Below are 27,683 nucleotides of genomic sequence, written 5' to 3' on the forward strand. Positions count from 1 at the left end.
CGTCCAAGATATGTGAGATGATGTCTTCACCTTCCTTACACATTCTCGGTCACACATGCCTAGCTCAGGTCACTCCACATTCTTAAAAGATAAGCAAGCAGAGAGTAAGAATGAGATACCTGTGTTTTTCGTCTGCATCAGTACAGAGGTCGATTAGAAAAGCTGGGGCTATGGCTGTAGCCATGGACATGGATTCCTATGGAATCTGCAGTACAGTGTTTTGTTCACATATATTGACAGAGTAACCATCATTTCTGTCGGGTACCACCTACAAAATTTGGTTTTTATGGTATGACATGTCTCAAAACTGGCAAACTCACCTATATAAAAACTGCTAGTTTTAGAACCGTGTCCCCCCACCCCCAACTTCCGTTAAAATATCTGCAGACACCCATGGCCTTGTTTGTAGTGATCACCAGTTCATACTACATGACTCCACAATCCATCCATCCTGATCCCTTCCCAAAGAAAGTCTTTTAGACAATTGTGTCATGAGTGTGGTTATCAGTATTTCGTTGCCCATTGTTATAAATGAGCAGTGAAGAAATCATAACAGTCTTCCAAGAAGTGTATCAGTGATGATTACTATCACCAAAAGTTAGCATTTGATGTCTGGATACAGAACTGATGCAGATAGTAGGAATTATTCAGATATTGTCCCTAGTTTACATGTATGTGAAGCCAATATGGCTGATTCTTAATATTGGAGTAAATGGTTCCAACTATGAAGGAAACACAAGATGATGATGATGATGATGATGATGATGATGATGATGATGATTTAAAACGCAATTACTTGTAGAATTTTCAGCAACTGAAAACATGCAGAAGCGGATAGGCAGTAAAGCAACTAAATGTAAAATGAGCTTGACCTCTTCTTTGATCCCTAAAGTTCATATTTTCTTCAGCAGACCATTTTGTGCTGTTTGTGTTGTTGTTTTTAACGAATTGGGGAAGCAACAATTTTAGGAACCTGGAACAAGTGTGGAAAAATAACTGTGGCAAAAACTCCAAATTCCTGATGAGAAACTCAAATTTGTTACTTGTTATGCTACATATTGACAAGCCGAAATGCGTTCTTCGTTTTATCAACTTGACGCACCTGTCTAAGAATGTTTGATTATGCTGTAGTTTTTTAATCCTATGTCTGTTAATACGTCTTTTATAGTGTTGTCCCTTTTAGTTGCTATTTTAACCTTGTGCCTCGCGGTACATTCCTAAATTAGTCAGGGCGCTAATGACCATTGTAGTTGTGTGCTCTAAAACCACAAAAAAAAAAGGACAAGCCGAAACATATGATGAAATTTAGCAGTACCTTACACAGTGAGAAAACGCTTAAAAAAATAAGGAACAACAGCTTTCAAATCTTGTACCAAGAATTTAACAAACTTTTGTAAACCATATTGAGCAAAGCGAGCCACGCTCACTTAAACTCAGTGAAAAGGACACAATAAAACTAAGTTGTTTGAAGCTAGACAAGGGGCACTAGACATAAGTTTGAATGAACTGCATGGGGAGTGTGGCCATATAGTTAGCTTGGCCTGTAACAAGACATTTTGAAGCCATACAGATAGCTGCTTGCTTGGTAGAACTAAGGATAATTCAGATTATTCACATGCTAGAGCACTGCACTTTTGAAGCCTACATGAGAGTTAGCTGTCAGAGCATGCACAAAAGTGTTTCACGTGTGGATTGAAAGGACATGTTACATGGGATTACAAAAACAGAAGCCTGAAGCTTAGAGTAGAAATCCTCACAGAGTTCTTAATGAGAGGTATTCATAATATTTATTCAGTTACGTCAAGGCACGGTATATCATCATAAATTACAATAAAGTATGGGTGGAAATGAAGCATGTAAAACTGATGATTCTTGGGTATTCATCTGTATCAGAACTTGAATATAAATCACATTTTATAGATCTTCTAAAAAGTTTCATTTCAGCATCATTTGCTGTTAGTATAATTGCTGATTTTGATGATAAATTTTCTGGGTCCCTTCTAACACAGGCACAAAATATTCATTGCACTTTCAATCATGCTCTTGGACAATGTGACACAGTGGTATGACACTACATTTAGGAGGACAACAGTTCAAATCCCTGTCCAGCTATCAAGATATAGGTTGTCTATGATTTTACTAAATTGCTTAAGGCGAATGCTGTGACGGCTCTTTCCCAGTGTGAGCTTGTTGTGCTCCATCTGTAGTGACCTCGTTGTCATTAGAAAATCAAACCCAAATCTTCCTTCCTTTCTTCAAACTTTATCTATTAAGCTCATCCATTAAATATTTTGTGCATGTGTTCATCTTTTAGCTATTTAGGTTTTACCACAACAGAAGCAAACAGCACAGTATCATCAGCGAACCAAGTATGATTTATATATGTCCCATTAACAGGTATTTCCTTTTATGTTTCTTGGTTTAGGGCTCTGAAAAGTTCCTGTAGACCTACTGAGAATAGATTGGGTGATACTGAATCTTGTCGTGTGACTCGTCTTTCGTGAATTTGCTGCTATCCTAATGCAGTCTGATAGAAGCTGTAGCATTGATGTGCATGTTTATCACTGTAGTAACATATATAGAATCAATACTTTGTTTCTGAAGAGCACTTAGTTAAGATATTGTGAGCCACTATCTTTCTCAAGATCCGTGAATCCCAACAGAGGGATAATTCAGATTTATTACTCTTTCTATAACTTTGTTGTGACTTGCAAGTAGCTCACTTGTGCTGTATGTGCCTCTTAAGCCAACTCGTTCCATTGCTTAATTAAAAACCAATGTTTTTTCGAAGTGGTTGGTGGTAATCTTGTTGAATATCTGGTACATTAGAGAGAGCAAGCTGAGGAGTCCACAGTTTCTTTTGTGTCTCGTCTCTCTGTTTTTCTGTGAAGTAGAAGACTTGCAGCATCGTTCCAGTTTCTTGAAATTCGATACTGTCACAGACAGGCCTTATCACTGCCATTTCCTGGCATCTATCCTTTTTTACGCCTCTGAGGGATTTACACACCTTATTTGGCATCATTTCCATAAGTCATTGTTTCCACTATTAACTACCTTCATGTTTTAATCTTTACAGTACTATGCAAAGATCAAAAGGGTTCCTCAGATGCATGTATTTTGGGGGTATTTTTTTCACACACATTGTTTTCAGTAGTTTCTCTAGTTAACTTTTTTGTATCTTCTAATATCCTTTCAATGGCATTTATAAATGTTGTTGTTGTTGTTGTTGTTGTTGTTGTTGTGGCCTTCAGTCCTGAGACTGGTTTGATGCAGCTCTCCATGCTACTCTACCCTGTGCAAGCTTCTTCATCTCCCAGTACCTACTGCAACCTACATCCTTCTGAATCTGCTTAGTGTAGTCATCTCTTGGTCTCCCTCTACGATTTTTACCCTCCACGCTGCCCTCCAATACTAAATTGGTGATCCCTTGATGCCTCAGAACATGTCCTACCAACCGATCCCTTCTTCTGGTCAAATTGTGCCACAAACTTCTCTTCTCCTCAATCCTATTCAATACTTCCTCATTAGTTATGTGATCTACCCATCTAATCTTCAGCATTCTTCTGTAGCACCACATTTCGAAAGCTTCTATTCTCTTCTTGTCCAAACTAGTTATCATCCTTGTTTCACTTTCATACAAGGCTACATTCCATACAAACACTTTCAGAAATGACTTCTTGACACTTAAATCTATACTTGATGTTATCAAATTTTTCTTCTTCAGAAACACTTTCCTTGCCATTGCCCGTCTACATTTTCTACTTCGACCATCTACATTTTCTACTTCGATCATCATCAGTTATTTTGCTCCCCAAATAGCAAAACTCATTAACTACTTTGAGCGTCTCATTTCCTAATCTAATTCCCGCAGCATCACCCCATTTAATTCAACTACATTCCATTATCCTCATTTTGCTTTTGTTGATGTTCATCTTATATCCTCCTTTCAAGACACTATCCATTCCATTCAACTGCTCTTCCAAGTCCTTTGTTGTCTCTGACAGAATTACAATGTCATCGGCGAACCTCAAAGTTTTTATTTCTTCTCCATGGATTTTAATACCTACTCCAAATTTTTCTTTTGTTTCCTTCACTGCTTGCTCAGTATAAAGATTGAATAACATCGGGGAGAGACTACAACCCTGTCTCACTCCCTTCCCAACCACTGCTTCCCTTTCATGTCCCTCGACTCTTATAACTGCCATCTGGTTTCTGTACAAATTGTAAATAGCCTTTCGATCCCTGTATTTTACCCCTGCCACCTTCAGAATTTGAAAGAGAGTATTCCAGTCAACATTATCAAAAGCTTTCTCTAAGTCTACAAATGCTAGAAACGTAGGTTTGCTCTTCCTTAATCTAACTTCTAAGATAAGTCATAGGGCCAGTATTGCCTGATGTGTTCCAACATTTCTATAGAATCCAAACTGATCTTGCCCGAGGTCGGCTTCTACTAGTTTTTCCATTCGTCTGTAAAGAATTCACGTTAGTATTTTGCAGCTGTGACTTATTAAACTGATAGTTCGACATTTTCTTCTTGAAGTCTGAGGGTATTTCGGCTGTCTCATACATCTTGCTCACCAGATGGTACAGTTTTGTCAGGACTGGCTCTCCCAAGGCCGTCAGTAGTTCTAATGGAATGTTGTCTACTCCCAGGGCCTTGTTTCGACTCGGGTCTTTCAGTGCTCTGTCAAACTCGTCACGCAGTATCGTATCTCCCATTTCATCTTCATCTACATCCTCTTCCATTTCCATAATATTGTCCTCAAGTACATCGCCCTTGTATAGACCCTCTATATACTCCTTCTGCCTTTCTGCTTTCCCTTCTTTGCTTAGAACTGGGTTTCCATCTGAGCTCTTGATGTTTATACAAGTGGTTCTCTTATCTCCAAACGTCTCTTTAATTTTCCTGTAGGCAGTATCTATCTTACCCCTAGTGAGATAAGCCTCTACATCCTTACATTTGTCCTCTAGCCATCCCTGCTTAGCCATTTTGCACTTCCTGTCGATCTCATTTTTGAGACGTTTGTATTCCTTTTTGTCTGCTTCATTTACTGCATTTTTATATTTTCTCCTTTCATCAATTAAATTCAATATTTCTTCTGTTACCATAGGGTTTTCTACTAGCCCTCCATTTTTGTACCTATTTGATCATCTGCTGCCGTCACTACTTCATCCCTCAAAACTACTCATTCTTCTTCTACTGTATTTCTTTCCCCCATTCCTGTCAATTGCTCCCTTATGCTCTCCCTGAAACTCTGTACAACCACTGGTTCTTTTAGTTTATCCATGTCCCATCTCCTTAAATTCCCACCTTTTTGCAGTTTCTTCAGTTTTAATCTACAGGTCATAACCAATAGATTATGGTCAGAGTCCACATCTGCCCCTGGAAATGTCTTACAATTTAAAACCTTGTTCCTAAATCTGTGTCTTACCATTATATAATCTATCTGATACCTTTTAGTATCTCCAGGCTTCTTCCGTGTATACAGCCTTCTTTTATGATTCTTGAACCAAGTGTTACCTATGATTAAGTTGTGCTCTGTGCAAAATTCTACCAGGGGGCTCCCTCTTTCATTTCTTTGCCCCAGTCCATAATCACCTACTATGTTTCCTTCTCTCCCTTTTCCTACTGCCGAATTCCAGTCATCCATGACTATTAAATTTTCATCTCCCTTCACTACCTGAATTATTTCTTTTATTTAATCATACATTTCTTCAATTTCATCATCATCTGCAGAGCTAGTTGGCTTATAAACTTGTACTACTGTAGTAAGCATGGGCTTCATGTCTGTCTTGGCCACAATAATGCCTTCACTATGCTATTTGTAGTAGCTTACCCACACTCCTATTTTTTTAATTCATTATTAAACCTACTCCCGCATTACCCCTATTTCATGTTGTATTTATAACCCTGTATTCACTTAACCAAAAGTCTTGTTCCTTCTGCCACCGAACTTCACTAATTCCCACTATATCTAACTTTAACCTATCCATTTCCCTTTTTAAATTTTCTAACCTACCTGCCCGATTAAGGGATCTGACATACCACGCTCCGATCCGTAGAACGCCAGTTTTCTTTCTCCTGATAACGACATCCTCTTGAGTAGTCCCCACCCGGAGATCCTAATGGGGGACTATTTTAGCTCCGGAATATTTTACCCACGAGGACGCCATCATTATTTAATCATACAGTAAAGCTGCATGCCCTCGGGAAAAATTACGGCCGTAGTTTCCCCTTGCTTTCAGCCGTTCGCAGTACCAGCACAGCAAGGCTGTTTTGGTTATTGTTACAAGGCCAGATCAGTCAATCATCCAGACTGTTGCCCCTGCAACTACTGAAAAGGCTGCTTGCCCCTCTTCAGGAACCACACGTTTGTCTGGCCTCTCAACAGATACCCCTCTGTTGTGGTTGCACCTACGGTACGGCTATCTGTATCGCTGAGGCATACAAGCCTCCCCACCAATGGCAAGGTCCATGGTTCATGGGGGGCATTTATAAATAGCTTCCTGTAATTCAATCATTACTTGTGCTATTGTTTGTTGGAGACTCACACTTTCACTTTAACAATTCTTCTTCATTGCTCCTTTCTAGCTTTTTGGGTTGTGAATTGAGGATCTCTGTCTGTATTTGTCTCTCCGCTGCTTGTCTCCTTTTTCAAGTTCATCTGTTGGGTTTTCCTCCCATCTGCTTTGTGATCTGTTTCATGTTAACTTTTCAGAAAATACGTTCTTTGGCACTTTCTCATCTCTCATTCTTATCATATACCCATATGGGTTGCTTTTTTGTTTCAATTTGGTCCTAAAGTTTCAACTTTCTCCTCCTTTTTGTTCTTTCATCATTCTAGTCTTTCTGCCTCTTGCATTCAACACCTCATAAATATTTCATCTTTGCTGCTTGCATTTTTCTCTCTTCCCTTTTTTTCGTAGTCCATATACCAACTGCGTATTTCATAATAAGTTGATTATGGAACATTTTTACATACCTTTCGGATGTCTCTGTTCCACAGAATACCTCTTTCACTTTGGAGAAGCACTTTGCATGTTGTATTCTTTTCCCAATCAGGAAAAAAGTGTGATACTTTGTCTGAAGAAAAGCAAGAGAAGGAATACTAAAATAGTTATTGAAGGATAATGCAGGTAGGATGATGTAGGAAAAGGATTGGTAGGGGGTGGTTACTTCAGTCGAACTGACTTAGCACATGGTCACTCTCAAATGGAGATGGGAAGTTTATGTAACAAAATGTTCTATAATGTGTCATATTGGTATGTGTAGGACATTGTAATTCTGCACACTGGTACATAATGTGTAATTTGCATTACAGAAGAGTCACCATGAACTTGCAGAAGAAAAAGGATTACATCTAGTGGAAATGAGGGAGGAAAATGCTTCCTTTCCACGTGTTGTTGCTTCACCAACTGTGTGCCGTTCTTCTAGTGATATTCCATCAGATGAAATCCGTGATTTGACACAGGTTTGTATTTCTGATGCAGAATTGTTACTGCATAAACTCTGCCACATAATTAGTTCTTGATTAAGAAAAAAATCCATAAGTCTTCTATTGCCTTATACCCACCCCCATAGCCTGGGTCTCTAACACACGCCTGTGTCATGCCACTCACTTGGAGGTAGATGGTTTGAAACGTAATGGTGAAAGATACTTTTGCCACCAATATTTTGTCAGTAAGGGATTGGAGGTGCTGGCAAAAGTTCTTGGATTTTGCACCATTGTTGTGGATTAAATTTGAAAATCCCTGCATTGTGTAGTACAGTGAGGCCAGTGATGCTGTTGATAGCAGTCTGTCCCTCAAACTACCCAGTTGGTGCTTTATGTGAGGTGAAGGCTAGGTGCCAGCACCAGATTTCATCCTGATCCTTCTCTCATAATCACGAACTATGCATGCTCTACTCTATATACAGACTTGTTACAGTAACCTACACAAGACAGTTAAAACTCTCATACTTTGTTAAAGATAAGTACCATTGCGTATGAAAGATGAAGAACTTTTCCAACTGGGCAGCTGAACCTAGTCACGTCAACCAACCACCAGTGCCAAGTGATTTTAGTTTCTAATGACTTTCATAGACACCAAGTCATACTGAGCACTGTAATTTAGGATATGGAATATAATTCCTGTTAATTTCACTAAGTAGTTGTTGTTGTTGTCAAGCAGACCCTAATGAGTAAAGAATTTATGGAAGCCATAACATGTGTGAAAATCCACATGTAGCAAAGCAGTGTTCTACAACTCTTAAATCATCTTATGTCATCGCAGCCCTGTGTGTTTGTAATTATACAGTTCTCAGTGTTTAACAATAAATGTCACTTCAGTAAACGTTTTCGCTAAAGTTCTTCATACAGTGTGTGTATTTATTTTCATGTCAGTATAATAAAATTACTTAACATGTTGCCTACTTTCTTTCATAAACTAAACTTTAAATATTGACAAATGGGATAGGGAAGGCGATTCATTGTTGGCAAATATTTTTTCCCTTTTTGCTCTTGCTAAGCACACATCCTACAGCACTTCAACATTTTTCATAGTATTGACCAAACCACGGTCGACACTTAGCATATTTCTTACATGCACTTTATCCCACAAGACATTTAAATATTGCTCAGTGATGACTGATACATCCAATACACACCGTCTGCACAGTCTTGATGAATGAGGGATCTCCTCTTATGTTATGTTCCACAGTTTCATTTCTTGCAGAGAACTTAGTTTCACAGGCTGTGTGTGGGCGAGTATTGCCATGTTGGAACAAGATATCACCTTAGAGTTGCAAAAATGGCGAAAGAGTGGATTTAACAACATCGTGCACATACTGAGCACTGGTTAGCATCCCCTCTAGAAACACCAAAGGTGTAAGGGAGCTGTAGCTTATCACACCCCAAACCATAAGACCTGGATTGGGGCAGTGCGTCTTGGATGAATGCACTCTATGAGACAGTGTTCACCAGGTCAATGTCGTACGCACAACAGTTGCATGCAGGCAGAAACGACTTTCGTCACTGAAGTCCATGGCACACCGTTCCATCTTCCGGGTGATCCCCTGACAGCACCAGTCAAGCCAAGCAAGTCGGCGCTGTGGCATGAGAGGAAGACGGGCTAGAGATGTGCATGCCCATAGTCCCAGTGCTGATAACCGGTTCACAACGGTTCTTATTGACATTCTTGGTTTACAAGCCCTCTTATCTGTGCTGCAGTAGCTGTACGGTCAGCACACATTTCACAATATTGGCTGACCATTGTTGTGTGTACTTTGGTTGGTAGTGTAGTAACATCTATACTGTAGTGAGCCCACCTGTGCCACGTTAATTTTAAAGTGTTTATGTCTGTACAGTGTACTGTACATATGTAACTGTATGTTTCTTAATGTTGTAATTCCAGTGTTACAATGAGAATAAGAAAAAAATTTGCTCTTTGAATGTGAAACTTGAGGGCTTGAAAAGACTAGACAAAGGAGAAACATTTAAAAAATATTTCTGCTGAGTATAGAGTCGGTGAAGTGACAGTTGGATATTGGTGTATAAACACAGACAAAATTGAGAAGTTTTCATCAAACAAGTGTTTTTTGAATGGAAGTCAGTGAAGAAATCTGAGTATGAAAAGGTTTGTTTGTTTGGCTTCCTTGACAAGGACAAAAAGTAAATCAAACAATGGAAAATCCAGGATGAAATGTGATAGTAGTTTGACAGGATAGTCACTACTCACCATACAGTGGAGATACTGAATCGCAGACAGGCACAAAAAAAAGACTGTCGCAAAATAATCTTTCGGCCAACAAGGCCTTTGTCAAAAGCCCACACACACACACACACACACACACACACACACACACACACACACACAATAAACTGAAGCTGCTGGTAATAGGGAACTCTCGTAAGCCTAGAGCTTGAAGAAATATCACTGCTTTGCACTGCCTGTTACATATGTCCACCAAAAATCTGCTTGGATGAACAAAAATATTTTTAAGGTGGTTTTTAAAGATTTTGTTCCAGAGACCAAAGATTACTAAAGAAAAAGTGCTTGCCTTCCAAAGCAATCTTAATGCTTGACAACACTGTTTCACACCCTCATGAGAAAGAATTACAATGTGGCAGTATTTTACAGTGCTTGAAAAAAAGAAAAAAGTATCGTCGTCGTTTGCTTCAGACACTTCTGCAAACAGAAGATGAGGGAACCATTGAAGAATTTCTGAAAAAAGAGAAAAAAACTAAAATAAAAGACACAGATTACTGGATAGCCGAATCATGGCCTGAAATAAAAGTGGAGAGACTAAAAAAGTCTTGTAACCAGATTTTATGGAATGAAATGGATACCTCCAGTACAGCTGAAGATGAACCACACCATTGGCAGAACTGATGGAAAAAACTGGATATGAAATTGTGAATGCGAGTGATGTTTCAGAATGGCTGAACAGTTTGAAGTGACTGATCATGCAGATGTTGAAACGGTTACTGAACCTGTTGAAGACAGTGATGATAAGGAATTGCCTGAAGAAATTGTACCTGTGGTCACTCACTCGAAGGGTTTGGTAGCACTAGATGTGGTATTGCATTGTATTGAGCAGCAGGCAGAAATTACTCCAGCTGACACCATGCTTCTTAGATGATGGTGTGAGCTTCCTGCCAAAAATAATGAGGTCCTACTTTAAAACAAAGGACTATGCACGTCAATTTCCGTAAAATATAGCTTATATTTTTGCCACTTGGAAATGTGTGCCCCTATATGTACAGGGTGATTATAATTAAAGTTAAACGGTCAAAATGCTGTAGAAATAACACTACGGGTCAAAATGACCTCAAATTGCAACAGAATATTATCGAAGAAGGGGGAAAACATATGGCAGAAGGAAAAAAAAAAATAGTGTGAAAATTGAACAATAGATGATTGCATATGTCAGAATATGTAAATGAAAACACCTGTCATGTGCTCAACCCATTGAAGTTTGTATATAAACACGCCGGGTACACGGCTTTTTCTCCTTTCGCACCTGCGATGTTCTCCATGACTGTCTCAGTGCAGGGTCACACTGTGCTTGTAAAGCTGTATTACAGGAATGATCACTGTGGACACATCACTCTGCATAAGTTCCGGACAATGAGGGGTTTGAAAACAGGTATTGGTCCAATGGCTGCCATGGGTCTGGAGAAAAGATTCAGAAATTCGAAAAGATGAGTTCTTTTCATGTGCAACCTAGTAGAGGGAGGAAACGAATTGATTCGAAGTCAGTGGAAGCGGTGGCCAGAGCAATTCAGGAGGAGCTGAGGGGTAGTTTGTAAATGTGTAGTGCACAGAGAATTGCCTGAACATTGGACACACCCATGAGCACGGTGCTTAAAACCCTATGAAACATCCTCCTTTGGATCCATTCAAAATTACCCATGTGCACTAGTCACTTCCTGTTGACCTGCCAGCAAGAGAGACCTTTGCTTTAAAATTTCTTGCTTGCGTGGTTGCATGGAAGTGGCCAATGATTGGCAGTGGAAGATTTTGTGGGCAGACGAAGCCCACTTCCATCTGACAGGATATGTCAATACACAGAATTGTTGAATATGGGGAACAGAAAATCGACACGCAAATCAACCAGTACCACTTCATCCTGAAAAGGTCACTGTGTGGTGTGGGTTTATGGCATCGTTTATCATAGGGCCATATTTTTTCAAAGAGACAGGTGCTTCCAGTCCTGTTACCTGCACCGTCACTGGTAAGCGCTATGAGTGTCTTTTGTGTAACAATGTCATTCCAGTGTGGATGTGTGGCTGAGATCATTTTTAAGGAAGATGACACACCTCCGCACATGGCAAATCCAGTTAAGCAGTTGCTGAAGCGCCATTTCAGAAATGCTACAATTATCAGCCAGCATTTCCCTACAGCCTGCCTGTCCTGATCTCCTGATCTTAATCCGTATGACTTCTGGCTGTGGGGCTATCTGAAATATGTTGTGTTCAGTGCTCCTATTGCAAACTTTGCTGCATTAAAGGCACGCATTATGCAACACGTTCTGAATGTGACCCAGGGAACACTTAGATGCTGTTTCTCGATTTCAGCTTGTTGCAGAAAACAGTGGATAGCATATTGAACATGTTTTGTGCCAGTCACAGAGAAATTAACAATCCGATTTCATTTTGATTGATGTTTTTTATGCGGATTTTGACCTCAGGATAATTAAAAACTGATGCGAGTGGTGCTTGTTATGTGGTTTTTGGCCTCAGGACAATTAGAAACTGATTTTTCTCATCCAATATGATATGACCTTGTCATGGTGGTTGGGCTTGCGTAACTAACAGTACCACACCTCCTGGTACAGGCCAGGCCCAGTGAGGGGTGATTGCCTGAGCTGCAACCTTTCCAAATCACCGATTGGTCCCTCTGTCAGGTGTTTGGGAGGTGTGAACAATCACCTAAGGCGAGTGCGCCCCCTTGTGAAGGAGCCCCCAGTTGGAAGGAGCACACCATCGGAGATGCTGACAATCATGGGTGATTTTTCCACAATGAATCAGTAATGTTCACCATCTGCGTCTACAAAACATAAATATAATGAGGCTAATGATTCAAAGACCCTTCCCACTGCACCACAGTTCCTCGTGGTCTCATGTACTGAAGATAGTCAGTCCTTTGCCACGGTAAATCCATTTATTATCCAGAAAGGTGTTGATGCAATTGCTAGCCTAGTGAAATCCTGCTCTTGTTTATTGAATGGCACTTTGCTTTGGACACTACTTCTGATTCTCAAGCACAACTGCTTGCTGCCTCGCTTCTCCACGGCCACCTTGTTCGTGATGAGCGGGCTGTTCAAGAGATCTGGGTAAAGGAAAAAGTGCATTACCAGTCACTCGAAAGTTACTGGCTAGTCGCAAACCCTGTGTTTCCGCATCTGGCACCTATAGTTCTGTTCTTGTTACCCCTCGTTCCACGGAGGACATGGCCACACAGACATGCAACCTCCCATTCTGCTCTGAGGTTTTGAAACACCCAGTGTCAAGGTAGCATGGCCATACACCCCCGCACTCCCCGAATCCAGCTGTGTAACAAGTTGTCAAACTTTTGCCTCAAGGGGCGAAGCCACCAGCTACATAACCGGTAAGCTTGAAAGGACTGGAGTAGTACTCCCATAAAGATTTCCTCCCTCCCTCCAGCCAAACAACCCAAGAGTCTTCCCCTAACCGGAAAGGCTCCAAGAAGTCCACTAAAGGCAAACAGTCTTCTCCTTTGCCAAATCAAAGATCCTCTTTGACAGTGCCACCACGTGATACTTTAGCCCAACCGGCCTTTATTTCGCCGGTGTGCACCACCAACAGTTTTTCAGCGTTGGACTCCACAGACCGACCGCACAAGCATGCCGAAGCTTCTGTGGAGCCCATTGAGCAGGAGACTCCTGCTTCTGTGCCCTGTTGTAGCGACTCTTCACAGGCTGTCACTTGGCAGCCGCTGAGTTAACACCCCTACATCTCTTCCTCATCATGACTTTCCTCCAATGGAACATTCACGGCTTTTTGTCCCACAAAGAGGATTTATGACTGCTTTTAGCACATCGCAGTGTCCCCTGCATTCAGGAAACAAAAATGCACCTCATGACCATTTTGAGCTTTCACATTTCTTCCCAATTTGTTTTGACCTTCCCCTGAGGTCGGCATTTCATCACATGGGGAGTCATGCTGCTCATACTGGGTGACATTAACCCATCTCCTTGACTAACCACCTGCAAGCTGTTGCAGTCTGCCTTTTCCTTCCCCACCTGATTTCTTCCCTCTGTACCGCTTGTGTCCCCTCCGTCATTCAATGCCACCAGGGCAGAGTTTCTTCAGCTTTCATTTTTGCTACTTGGTGACCTTAATGTGCATCATCCCCTTTGGGGTTCTCCCAGGACCTGTCAGAGAGGTACCCTCTTGGCTGACCTTCTTAACCAACTTAACCTCTTCTGCCTTCACACAGGGGCATCTACTTTCCTTTCCGACTCCTCGCAAACCTATTCCCATTTGGACCTATCCTTCTGCACTGCCCAGCTTGCCCATTGTCTTGAGTGGTCCATTCTTTCTGATACCTACTCGAGCGACAATTTCCCATGTGCAATCCGTTTCCTGACTCCTACCCCATCCACGTGACTGCCCAAATGGCAGCTTACTAAGGCTGATTGGCAGCTTTGCTCCTCCCTGGCAACCTTCAAAAAACATTATCTCCCCAGCTGTGATGACCAGGTGGAATATCTCGCAAATATTATCCTTACTGCTGCAGAACGTTCCATTCCTCGCACTTCATCTTTACCACGTCATGTCCTAGTCCCTTGGTGGACTGAGGCATGCCGTGACGCAATTCGCGAATGTGGATGTGCTCTCCATTTTTAACTGTCATCCCCCGATGGCAAACTGCATTCATTATAAACAGATGTGTGCAAAGTGTCATCGCGTTCTTCGGGGTAGCAAGAGAGCTAGGTGGATTTCGTTCACTAGTTCTTCTAACAGTTCCACACTTTTCTCTCTTGTGTCAGCTAACCTCTGACGGCTCTCTGGGACTAAGATCCATTCCCCAATTTCCGGTCTGACACTAGCAGACGATGTCATCGTGGACCCTATTGTTATCTCCAACACCTTGTGCCACCATTTTGTGGAGGTTTCGAGCTCTTCCCTCTATTACCCTGCCTTCCTCCATCGGAAACGAATGGAGGAGTGCTTAAGTGGCTGCCTGCCTGCCCTGTTTCCTTAAGGCATTTTTAAAAGACTGAGTTTTCAATGTGTGTGTGGGTTATGCCTAGTTGGACACATTTATCCAGGAAAACGGTGCCCCTCAGGGTTCCATCCTGAGCGTCGTCCGCTTTCCTATCATCATTAACCCTATAATGGCCTGTTTCCCGCTGGGCATCTCCAGCTCCCTTTTTGTTAACGATTTTGCCATCTATTGCAGTTCTTGATGGACCTGTCTTACTGAGTCGTGTCTTCAGGTATATCCTGATTGTCTCCTGGAGTATTGACAATGGCTTTCGCTTTTCCACCGGCAAAACCAACTACAAATTTTTGTCAACCCAATTGATTTCTCCCACCATCTTTACATCTTGCGCCTGTTGCCCTTCCATTTGTTGAAACTTCAAAATTCCTGGAGCTCATGCTCGATAGGAAACACTCTTGGTCCACCCATGTGTCTTACCTAACAGCCCGCAGTATGTGGTTCCTCAATGTCCTATGTGTGCTCAATGGTACTTTCTGGGGGTGTCGACCAAACCACCCTCCTCCCTTTGTATCAGTGCCTTGTCTGTTTGAAACTTGACTATGGGTTCTTTTTTTATGTGTGTGCATGTCCATCCCTCTTGAGCCTTCTCAACACGATCCACCGTCGTGGCATCCGTTTGGCCATGGGCACCTTTTACACTAGCCCGATTGAGAGACTGTATGCTGAAGCTGCTGAACTGCCACTGACCTGCCGCTGTGACTTTCTCCTCAGCACATATGCATGCCATTTGTCTGCCATGCGCAGCCACCCATTCTATGCCTGCTCCTTTGATGAGCACTTCAACCGCTAGTATGGGGCGTGTCCCTCTTCCTTGTTAGCTCCTGGAGTCCGCTTTCAGCACTTACTGTGGTGGCTAAACTTCACACTACCTGCAGCTTTCCCAGTGGGTGTGAGCCCTTCACCACCTTGGCTTCATGAAGCGGCCCATGTTAACCTTGGCTTTCATTCACTTCCTAAAAACACCACTCCAGCCTTGATCTATTGCCTTCAGTTTCATGACCTTCGCATGGAACTTCTCCATAGTACCTTTCTATACAATGATGGCTCTCGGACTCACTGTGGGGTCAGGTGTGCCTTCATCATTGACACCCGTGTCTTTCAATTTTGGCCTACAGCACGCTGCTCAGTATTTACAGCCAAGCTCTTCGCCCTGTATCAGGCCACAGATTGCAATTGGCGACACAGCCTTTTCAATTGTGTACTCTGCTCAGTCTCACTCAGTGGCCTCCAAAATCTGTGTGTGCTGTATGCCACCCATCCCTTAATTCAGCGGGTCCAGGAAAACTGTTACTTGCTCACTCGTGATGGAGCCAGTGTGATGTTTCTGTGGGTACCTGTCATGTCAGTCTGCCAGGAAACGAGGCTGTTGATGCTGCTGCCAAGGCTGCAGTTCTCGTAGCTCAGCCCCCTAGTTCATATATTCCCTCTGAAGATCTCTGTGTTGCTGTCTGTCAGGAGGTGGTGTCCCTCTGGCATTGCCAGTGGTCCTCTCTTCACAGGAATAAGCTCTGGCTTATGAAGCCTCTCCCAGCGGCTTGGACGACCTCCTCTCTGCCCTCCCATGGGCACTGCCTTTTTTAGCCGTCATCGTATGATAATTGGCGCTACCCCACCACTTTGTCATATTGCGCCCAGGTTTTAACTGTCCGCCACTTCCTGGTGGAATGCCTATTTTTTTAACCATTTACATTCCCGCTTAGGTTTTAGCAAATAAAGCGTGGGCTGTCGATTGTGTTTTACTTTTTATCCGCCAAAGCAGTATGGCGAAAGCCATTTAATTTTTAGTTTTATACCTTTGTTTCTGTATGGTGTCCTTTTTAGCCCTTTTCCCATGTGTCTGTTTTGAGCCGTCTTCTATTATGTCAATTGGGATTGACCTACAGTCATTTTTTAACTCCTCTCTGTCTTCGTATTCTTTAGATTTGACTTGGGCACCCCACTTGTTTTTGAGCCCTAAGGCAAAACAAAACCAAACCCTTCTCTGATAATATTCCTTGCAATTTCACATCATTCTGACCAGTGGTGTTATTTCTACTGTGGTTTCAAAGTTTAACTTTAATTATAATCACCCTCTACATAGAACACAGGTATATACCATGGTGTTTTTATTTGTTTTTTATCGTTATTGTGCTCATTAAACATTTATTTATGATTTACCCACTGAATTATTGATATTTCTGTATTATCAGAGTTTTTTGTAATTCAAGATTGAATTACGGGGGCTCTACTGAAAATATATTGTGCAGATAACAGAGAGTTTAAAATACAATAAAAGTTATTAATCAACAATGAAAAAAGGAGTATAATTAGTCCATTGTCACTAATGTTGTCTCAGGCTTACGAAAATAAGAGTTAACACAAATCAGAGGGGTTTTGAAAAAACTAAATATAATTTTCTAAGATAGAAGAAAGCAGAGATTAATAAAACAGGCAAAGGTGGCAGACTGGATGGGTCTTCTGTATACTTTGCACTTATGGCAGATGCCAACAGGAAACATGTTGGAATTATAGTAATTCATAATAATTATGGTATTGCATCTACTTAAAAAAATAGAGAGTAATTTGCTTGAATTGTAACCTAACCATAATTTTTCATTCATATCATTACATTTGGCAAAGCATTGACTAATAAAAGATTTTTATATTTTTATTGTTTATTTCATTATAATAATGTAATCTGTTTTTGTTGAAGACACCTAAATTCTTTTCACTATAAATTTTCAACAGTTTACTTTTATAAATTTTTGTAATGAATTATTACAGTACGCTCTTGGTGGCAGAGTTGTTTTACACAAGAAAAAATGGCCTCCATTTTACACCAATCTACCCTTCTGGGATACAGTTATGAAGAAAATGGAGAAAGTTAGAAACCATGACAAGGTAGGGCATGTACACAGAGTTATATAATTTGCATCTGGTCCATTGTTAAACTTTGTTTGTAATTAATATGAAAGAAAATTTCATTATGAATATTGTATGCATTTGCATGAAAAAGACTAGTACCCATTACATGAATATAGGTAGCAAATTGTTGCTATTAATACTCTGACTTGAAAGAAATAAAACTTCCTGGCATATTAAAACTGAGTGCCAGACTGAGGCTTGAACTCAGGACTGTTGCCTTCCATGTGCAAGTGCTCTACCGACTGAGCTTGCCAAGCACAACTCATGACCCATCCTTACAGCTTCAATTCTGCCAGTAGCTTGTCTCCTATCTTCCAAGCTACAAATATGCGGACCTTGCAGAACTAGAACTCCTGGAAGAAAAGATATTGCGGAGACATGTCTTAGCCACAGTCTTGTGTATGGTTTGACGTTTTCACTATGGAGTGAAGTGAAAATGTCATTCTGGAAAATCCCCCAGACTGTGGCTTAGCTATGTCCCTGCAATATCCTTTCTTTCAGGAGTGCTAGTTCTGCAAGGTCTACAGGAGAGTTTCTGTGAAATTTGGAAGATATGAGACAAGCTACTGGCAGAATTGAAGCTGGGAAGACGGGTGGTGAGTCATGCTTGGGTAGCTCAGTTGGTAGAGCACTTGCCTACGAAAGGCAAAGGTCCTGATCTGGTACACAGTTTGAATATGCCAGGAAGTTACATATCAGTGCGCACTGTGCTGCAAAGAGAAAAAATGTAATTCTTGAAAGAAATAGTTTTGTCTGCAATATTAAAGTGACTAGGTCAGCTATTAAAATTTATAGTGTTTTGTTTAATGTAGTAATTTGTCCCTAGTTTTCCAATACAGTGTCACTGCATTAACTGTCAAAACATAGTTTGTCTTCATGATTTTTTGTAAAGTGAGTTGTTTACCAAGTTTTTATGACTCTGACCATTATTTTTTCTATAGTAAAATAACACATTGGCACCCACACAACTAAATGATCCCTCGATTTGCTTATCATTCAACTTGCTTTCAGATCAAGGCTTGTGTACTTCAATATTGTTTTATCTTTGATGTGTGTATGCTCCAGTATTGCAGTATATTTGTTGCAGTTTTAGGATACACACAGGCGGCAGAGTAACACTAATTTCACAATAGTTCTTTAAATGTGCTGTCATGTGTAATATCGACAACTGCAGGAACTACTATTGGCTTTTGTTAGTGTTTGTTATGGCCTCTCACAAGATTTTATGCACGCGTTTTGTAGATTTATAAAAACACACCATTCTTAGTACGATTTATTATAATTATTGTTGTAATTAAATGTCACACAATGATTTTTTGTATAAGAGTGCTCTCTCTGAAGTGAGTTGTTTTTGTCAATAATTTAAAAATTATCATGAAACATGCTTGTATTTTAAATTGCAATATGCCATTTCAAGATGACTACTCATTGAAAATTTATCACAAAAATGTCACCATTATAAAATGTCAATTAATAATGCATCAATGATAAAAGCCTTCAAGAGATACTGTGATAACCAAGACAAGAAATTAAAACCACAGGACGTAGTGCAGGCATAATGGATAGTGTCATGGTTTTTGGGGTTGAAGGATGTAAGTTCACGTCCTGCTGCATACATGTATTTATTTTCATCTTAGTGTTGTTAACACTTTTGGGGGTTTTCGTTTGAATGTGGTACAAGGGTATTCTGCAACGTTTGATGTTATTTACGTTTCTGTCTGATTAGAGAACAAAGGATGAAATAAATATTTAGCAGTTTTAGAGTCTTTGGGTAGGCACAAAACTGAGAGTACAGTTTTAATTCCTGCGACTGAAACGAGCAGAAATTAACTTCATATTCTTTCTTCTCAGAAACATTTGGCTACTTATTACTGAATATGTGGTGTAGTTATACAGGAACGTAAGAGGACAGCTTAAATTGCTGCAAGTGAGACAGGGAGCAGTGACATTCATATTCTTCCTTGTCACAAAGTCAGTAGCAGTACTGCTATTGTTGATACTGCGCATGACATCAGAATGTTGCCACTTCTGCAGAAAGTGTTTTAAAATGAGTGTGACCCCACGTAGAACTTTTATCTATGAGTAAACAATGTAAAAAAGTCGTAGATGTCAGGGTTGGTTTTTTTTTTTTTTTTTTTTTTTTTTTTTTTTTTTTTTTTTTTTTTTTTTTTTTTTTCTTCCCAGTTTAGAGTGACTATGACAGTTTTGAGTGAATTGTGCATATATTATCTATAATTATGCCCTACTAACAATGGAAGAAATGAAAGTTTGCTAGGAATTGTTTACTAAAGGAAATACAACCCAAGATAGATCTAGAGTTGCTCTTGATGAGTGTGTGTCTAGGAATAATGTATTCTAATTCATGTGAGCAAGGTACTGACTGGTTTATACTGATTGATATTGTTTTTTTTCTGGTGCAAAAGTAATTCAGTTCTACAATGTAGTGAGCGTGGTGTGGGTGGCAAAGTGTAAATTATAGAAAATGTAAGTAAGACATGTGAAAATGTAAGTAATTTGCATTTACATTGCAATAATTGTGATGCAGGAGATTCATTTTATACATAAAAAGCATGCACTGGGATCTGTCAGATAAATCTAAGATTTGGTTATGTTTTGAGATAGTTAAGTGGTGAGCAGCTGGTTCTGTGCTGGCAGGTACGCTGAACATGCCTCCCCCTGTACTGCAATTTGATGACATAATTACAAAACTGTGTACAGGCCTTGAAGTTGTGTGTACTCAAAGTACTTAAAGCATATGAAAGCCTGCCCTGGAAGCTGTTCAGTGTAATGAATGAAACACAAATCTTATGCTGTCAGTAGATGATTCTTACATGACGAGAGGACACACTACTCTTAATGATATTGCATCTGTAATCAGTGTTGGGAATAAGACAGTGCTGGATGTGTTATGTATGTTAAAATATTGCCACCTTAGAAGGTAAAACATTAGAGGCAGCATGGCAGGAAAGTCACAAAGAATGGTGCAACAAGAATTACAGTGGAGCAAGTGGAGGCATGGAAGTTCAAGCTACAGTAAAAATGTGTGAGAGATCTCTCATGAAACACAGTGTAAAGTATACCTATTATTTTAGGGCTGGCAATAGTAAAGCTTTCAGAGCAGTGTGTGACACAATCACATATGGCAGACTGTAAAATAAGGAAACTGGAGTATAATGTGGAAAACACAAAAGTTTAAGCAGTAGATTAAGAAAACTGATAACAAGGGAAAAAAGGGCAAAAACTAAAACACTTAAAGGTGTTGGGAGCGAAACACACACTCTGCAAGTTTATTTTGGAAAAGCAGCCCTAGAAAACACAAGTGTACATTCTATGAAAAGACCAGTTTGGGCCACATTTCTCCCATAAGATAGCTATCAGGGAGCATCCACAACATATATTTTGTCCCAAGGTAGTCACACCTGGTGCAGTTACTGAAATGTAGAGAGGCTGGTGAAACATATGACCATAAAAATAGGTTACCTTCTGTAATTTTAAATAAAATAAAGCCTGTGTACAGATATGTATGATTTTTAAAAAAATATTTACATGGAGGCACACAGAAGTGTGATGAAAGACTGAACAGTCAAATGTAGCTATAATGTCCCAAAAGTACATTATTTATTTATTTATTTACATGTCAAGTTCCATAGCACCAAATTGAGGAGCAAATCTCCAAGGTCATGGAACGTGTCAGTACATGAACTTACAACATAAGAGTAATAACACATGTTCATGAACCTGAAAAAAGGTATGTCCATAAGTTTAAGTAAACGCTATCAGCATTACAAAAGAATCAGCTTAATTTTTCAAGGAACTCCTCGACAGAATAGGAGTAGTGACCCATGAGGAAACTCTTCAGTTTCAATTTGAAAGCGCGCGGATTACTGTTAAGATTTTTGAATTCGAGTGGCAGCCTATTGAAAATGGATGCAGCAGTATACTACACACCTTTTTGCACTAGAGTTAAGAAAGTCCGATCCAAATGGAGGTTTGCTTCCTGCCAAGTATGAACCGAGTGAAAGCTGCTTATTCTTGGAAATAAACTAATATTGGTAACAAGAAACGACAATAAGGAATATGCATATTGAGAGGTCAGTGACAAAATACCCAGACTCATGAACAGATGGTCTTTGAACAAGATCCTGAACGTGAGCTTTCCACAACAGCTTACTATCTATCTGAACACCTAGAAATTTGAACTGTTCAGTTTCACTAATCATATGCCTATTCTGAGAGATTAAAATGTCAGGTTTTGTTAAATTGTGTGTTAGAAACTGTAAAAACTGAGTCTTACTGTGATTTAACGTTAGTTTATTTTCTATAAGCCATGAACTGAGGTCATGTACTGCACTATTTGAAACAGAGTCAATGTTGCACACAACATCCTTTACTAACAAGCTAGTGTCATCAGCAAACAGAAATATTTTAGAGTTACCCATAATACTAGAGGGCATATCATTTATATAAATAAGGAACAGGAGCGGCCCCAACACTGATCCCTGGGGCACCCTCCACTTGACAGTACCCTACTCAGGTCTCATATTGCAGCCGTTATCAACATTGTGAATAATGACCTTTTGCTGCCTGTTGTCAAAGTAAGAGGTGAACCAATTGTGAGCTACTCCCCTTATTCCATAATGCTCCAACTTATGGAGCAATATTGTGAGATCAACACAGTCAGATGCCTTAGTTAAATCAAAGAATATGCCAAGCGTTCGAAACTTTTTGTTTAGCCCATCCAGTACCTCACAGAGAAAAGAGAATATAGCATTTTCAGTTGTTAAACGACTTCTAAAGCCGAACTGTTCATTTGATAGCAAATCATGTGATATAAAATGATCAATTAACCTTACATACACAGCCTTTTCGATAACTTTTGCATACACTGATGGCATAGAAACAGGTCTAAAATTCTCTACATTATCCCTTTCTCCCTTTTTATAAAGCGGCTTTACTACTGAGTTCTTTAATCGCTCAGGAAACTGACCATTCCTAAAGGAAAAATTACAAATATGGCTAAATACAGGTCTAACATGTGCAGCACAGTACTTTAATATTATGCTAGGCACTCCATCATAACCATGAGTCCTTAGTGTTCAGTGATTTAATTATCGACTCAGTCTCCCTCTTGTCTGTATCACAGAGGAGTATTTCAGACATCAATCTCGGAAAGGCAATTGCTAAGAAATTTATATGATTTCCTAAGGAAGCTAAATTTTTATTTAATTCCTCAGCAATGCTCAGAAAATGATTGTTAAATACTGTGCATATATCTGATTTATCATTAACAGAAATATTATTACTGCGAGCTGACTTTATATCATCGACCTTGTGCTGGATGGTGCTTTGTGGTGCTAAAATGATTTAGATGGTACCATATGATGCTGTTCTGTATTTTAATGATGAGAATAAAGGAAAAGTGAAGGTATTAGAACTTTTAGAGATGAATCATTACAAAAGCTTGAGAGTCCTGGACAAGAAACAGATTGATTGGACTGATGCACATTGATAAAAACATCAAAAATTTGCAGGCAGTTGACATAATCATGGAATGAGGAAGATAAGGTGAGGAAGAACTGATTATAGTGCAGGAAGGTTTTTAACATTCATAAAGTTGATGTTTTTCAAAGAAAAGTTGTAAAATTTAACAAAAATAAATGTTAAACCTTTTTTTCACAAATTTTATTTTTTAGGTTTTAGGAACATATAGCTCCATGATGATTCAAGCTAGAATCTTCAATTTTCTCATCTTGTTTACATAGATAACCTGCTTAAAATTGAGTACATTTTCTTCTCGTGTTGGAAACAAGATTAAAAACTTTTATTTACAGTGTCACTCAGCATTTCAATTTGCATGAAAGAACCAGGAAAAAATATAAGATCTTTTCACCGCAGTGTAATGGGTTCAAGGCCCCCTTGATACTCTTCTAGAGGAACAGCGATGTTCGTAATACGTGTGAGTGACTTCACTGATGTTAACATTTGCTCTGAGGATAATGTTGTACAATGTATTCCATTTTACCTGAAGGCTCAGTACAGAACATTAGAAGAGGATTAGGCAGATGTGTTTCCAGCCTCTTTGAAAAGGCTGATGAGCTCCTTCATTTCATTGGCTAGAATAATTTGGATGAAATTTGACATGGAGATAGCTCATACCCTGAATTAACACATAGGCTACTTTGAAAAGCGTGTAGTACAAGATATTTATTTATTTGATCGATATAATGTGAAATATGGAATAATACTTGAACTCTAAGCAACATCAATGAAAAAGTCACAGGAGGAAGGCAAATCAAAAAATGCACTGCATAAACACTAATTTCCAGATTGGAAACTGTGCTATGACAGTTTTGCATTTCAAGGCAACAAAGCATTGAAGATTTATCACAAACCCCACATTCTTGGTACAATTAGCTGTAGTTAAATGTCATTTAAAGGCATATTGGCTGTAAAAGCCTTAATAGGCTACTAATGCATCAGATGAAATAGCAGCATGAGAATGTTTCTCATAGTTACACACATCAAGGGGGGGGGGGGGGGGGGGAATATCACTGTTTCCGTGAGATGGTCAATGTAACTACTGTTCCTGTTGGAAGGGTGATGTGACTAAAAAGTCATCCATGAAAGTTAATTATCATCCCTACAAATTTGTCTTTCTACTTGAAGAACTTGCAGTTCCCTTTGAATGTGGCCTTCTTGATCGCCATAAATAAGCTTCAAGGGCAAACGATACTGTACCAGGTATTCATCTGGGCCACCATGGTTTTCACATGAATAGCTCTAAGTTGGCCACTTGGATGTATCAAGTGCCAGAAATCGCTATACATATGCAGAGAAGTAGTCTCGAAATGTTGTTTACAGTGACTTATTACAGTAGATTTCTGGCTCTCCAAACACACAGACAATTATGATCTTTTCCACTAGGTATGTTGCAGACAGTTGTGAAATTATATACTCCTTTTTCTGGCACATTTTTTAATTCTTTACTCTATCATGAAAAAGCTTTTTCCTTAAGTAAACGAGTGAGTTGTGCCACTTGGTTTTCCGGGCCACAAGTGCCTCGTGCCTCAATACCTCCAAGAGAGAACTTTTGTGATGGTGCATATGCGTGGATGGCAAGTTTCAGCAGTAACATTTTGTTATAAATAACTGTTTAACCACAGATTATAAAAGCAAAAGTGTGTGTGTATGTGTTACTTTGTTACTCTTTCACGCTGAAACAGCTAGACAGAGATGTGGATGAGATTTGGCAAGGAGATTGCTTATACCCTTTATTAACACAGAGCCTACCTTATATAGATCTACCTATTAAAGGAGTGAGGCGAAAACAAACTGTAGCACACAACGCACAAATAACCATATTTTATTCATCTTGTATTTGAGAAAAGGAGCACATATTGACTTGCAACAAACTGTACACATAATATCCAACCTTTATGAAACTTTTTCTTGCTGACAACCTCCATAGAATGATGAAAGGAAAAGAAGTTTAATCACTGTTCACGCAGTATAACTGTCACATAAAGCATAATGTTTTAATTTATTACTTCTTTAATATTTACTGTATTCGTCACACATGTTGCAGACAGTATTCACATACACCAGTGAATGTACCAGCAAAATTATATCATTGTATGACACACAATTTAGGAGATACGTCATAAACACTGGGTACGTGGAAAACTGCCACATCATGCATAAGGTTTTATTTTATTACGTGGCACACACAGCTCTCAGGAGATATGACATAAATATTGAGCTGGATGGAAATGAAACTGCAGGGTAAAATTAACTATAGATGCAAGGGAAATATATGTACATATATGTGTGAAATACATTACATATTACAGTAGATAATGTCTGCTTGTGTCGGTGTATGTGCGGATGGATATGTGTGTGTGTGCGCGAGTGTACACCTGTTCTTTTTTCCCCCTAAGGTAAGTCTTTCCGCTCCCGTGATTGGAATGACTCCTTACCCTCTCCCTTAAAACCCACATCCTTTCGTCTTTCCCTCTCCTTCCCTCTTTCCTGAAGAAGCAACCGTTGGTTGCGAAAGCTAGAATTTTGTGTGTATGTTTGTGTGTCTGTCGACCTGCCAGCGCTTTTGTTTGGTAAGTCACATCATCTTTGTTTTTAGATATATTTTTCCCACATGGAATGTTTCCCTCTATTATATTCATACATTAAATATGCGTATACACAGGCAAAACCATGGGTCAAAAGCTCATCCTAACCCCCCTAGAATGATTTTACCCAAACCTGGTACACATGTTAGTAACTACCTAAAAAAAAAAAAAAAAAATACCGTAGGGTTAAGAACCACCAACCACCTATTGGCATGAGCATGATAATGTGGATAAAATGGGGTGGAGGAGATTGACAGAGGGGGAGGGGGAGGTGGACTAGTAGAAGATTGCAATAAATACATACCTGGGTATCTTCTATAAATAACTGTTGGACCGTAGGTAACACCATACATTGGAGTTGGTACAGAATATAAAAAAAGCTCTTATTCTCTGATAATTCATCATTACATGTCCTGCCCCCACCCGCACCCCTCAAAAAGGAATAATTTTTTAATAATCTTTGCTAACAACTATACCAGTTTAGATTCATACACAGCTGCCTTTTCCAAAAGACTACATAATCTCCACGGAAAGCTCAGGGTTATTATGAATCTGATATACTTTAAGAGGTAAACATTCTGAATCTATTTTATCAACTATTATTTTACACTGTTTGATATAAGTGCCATGCTATGGATCACAGTAACAAGTTCACACTGTGGGGCACCATTAACTACTGGGTTGTTTTCTGTAGCTATGTTCTCAGGATTCGCCCACTGGAAATATTTATAGTGGCTGCAGAGTTATATGCAGTGCTGCTAATAAATAAAAAAACGGGTTTTCAAATACTACGTATATGTTTACATTTTGGGAGCTTGAAAGTATAAGTCAGTGACCACCTAATTATTGTAGATAATTCAAGATAGATGGAAACCTGAAGAGCTTATGAAATACGTTGTATCTAATTTGATTTTGGATAACACAAATGCTTCTTCAGAGTACCAAAGAGATGAAAACCACTGAGGTTCAGAGCTCTAGGGAGAAAGTCACCACCTACCTAAACCAACACAGCAATGTGCTCCAAAATCCTAGCATTTTCAGTATTCAGTAGTCGGTATGAGGTCACTAGTTCCACTTTTGGGAGGGAATACCTGTGTACCTGCAAGATGGGCAGTTGTGATTGACAGGATGATTTGTGGGCAACAGTTCTTAGATAACTGAAAACAATGTAATTTGCTGTGACACTTTTTAAGCACTGATGATGATGCTACTGGCTTGCATAATGGACATATCTTTTTTGAAGTCAGTAGTTATCAACTTAGTTTTTTTTCCAGATTGTGTGTGCTGTCTCTCTTAAATTTTTAGAATGTTCACATCTGTAATTGATTTTTTTCACCGTTGCTACAACTATTGTCATTAGCATTTATATCAGTGCTGAGTGTAATTGATGGGAATGTTGCAGGTGAGATTGGAAATGCTGAGTGAGTATGGGGAAGTACGCAGCTTTTTGACAGAGAAGTATCCTGAATGTAAACCAATAAGATTCAGCAAATCAGATAAAAATGTAGAAGGAGACAACTAATAAATTATTTTACTATGTAATTGTAAAGAAAATATTAAAGCTAAATATTCAATATACATGGTTTTGATAATTACCTTCCAGTTACAGCAGTGACACATCTGCAACTTGGTTATCTCTAAATAATGTAAAACATCTGTCTGTCTGCAAGTACCACAAAATAATTTGTCAAAATTGTAATACTGAGAAGATCTGTGTCACTGAAGTGAACATTACAGCATAGTTTAGACTCTTGTCAATGCATATGTGATTTGGATTACAGAAATGTATGTGAAACAGTTATGAGAATTCAGTATTGTATAATGCCCACACAGACTCCAATCTGAGCCTCTAAACCACAGACAGGCAAGAATCTGGCTTATGACCTATGCCCTGGTATAACTGCCTTAGCTCTCAGCCTG

At 39.5% G+C, this 27,683-nt stretch overlaps 1 protein-coding gene across 1 annotated transcript in view; it reads left to right on the plus strand.

Annotated features, from left to right (window-relative positions):
- LOC126361314 (28S ribosomal protein S5, mitochondrial) overlaps positions 1-27,341 on the plus strand; it is a 72,745-nt gene extending 45,404 nt beyond the window's left edge. Inside the window, exons 8-10 of the mRNA XM_050007781.1 lie at positions 7,323-7,472; positions 17,497-17,613; positions 27,166-27,341. Of these exons, the coding sequence (XP_049863738.1) occupies positions 7,323-7,472; positions 17,497-17,613; positions 27,166-27,285 (387 nt within the window). The 3' untranslated portion in view covers positions 27,286-27,341. The remainder of the gene's footprint in view (positions 1-7,322; positions 7,473-17,496; positions 17,614-27,165) is intronic.
- The last annotated feature ends 342 nt before the right edge of the window (positions 27,342-27,683 follow it).

The sequence above is a fragment of the Schistocerca gregaria genome, chromosome 1, assembly GCF_023897955.1.
Source record: "Schistocerca gregaria isolate iqSchGreg1 chromosome 1, iqSchGreg1.2, whole genome shotgun sequence".
Classification (NCBI taxonomy): Eukaryota; Metazoa; Arthropoda; class Insecta; order Orthoptera; family Acrididae; genus Schistocerca; species Schistocerca gregaria.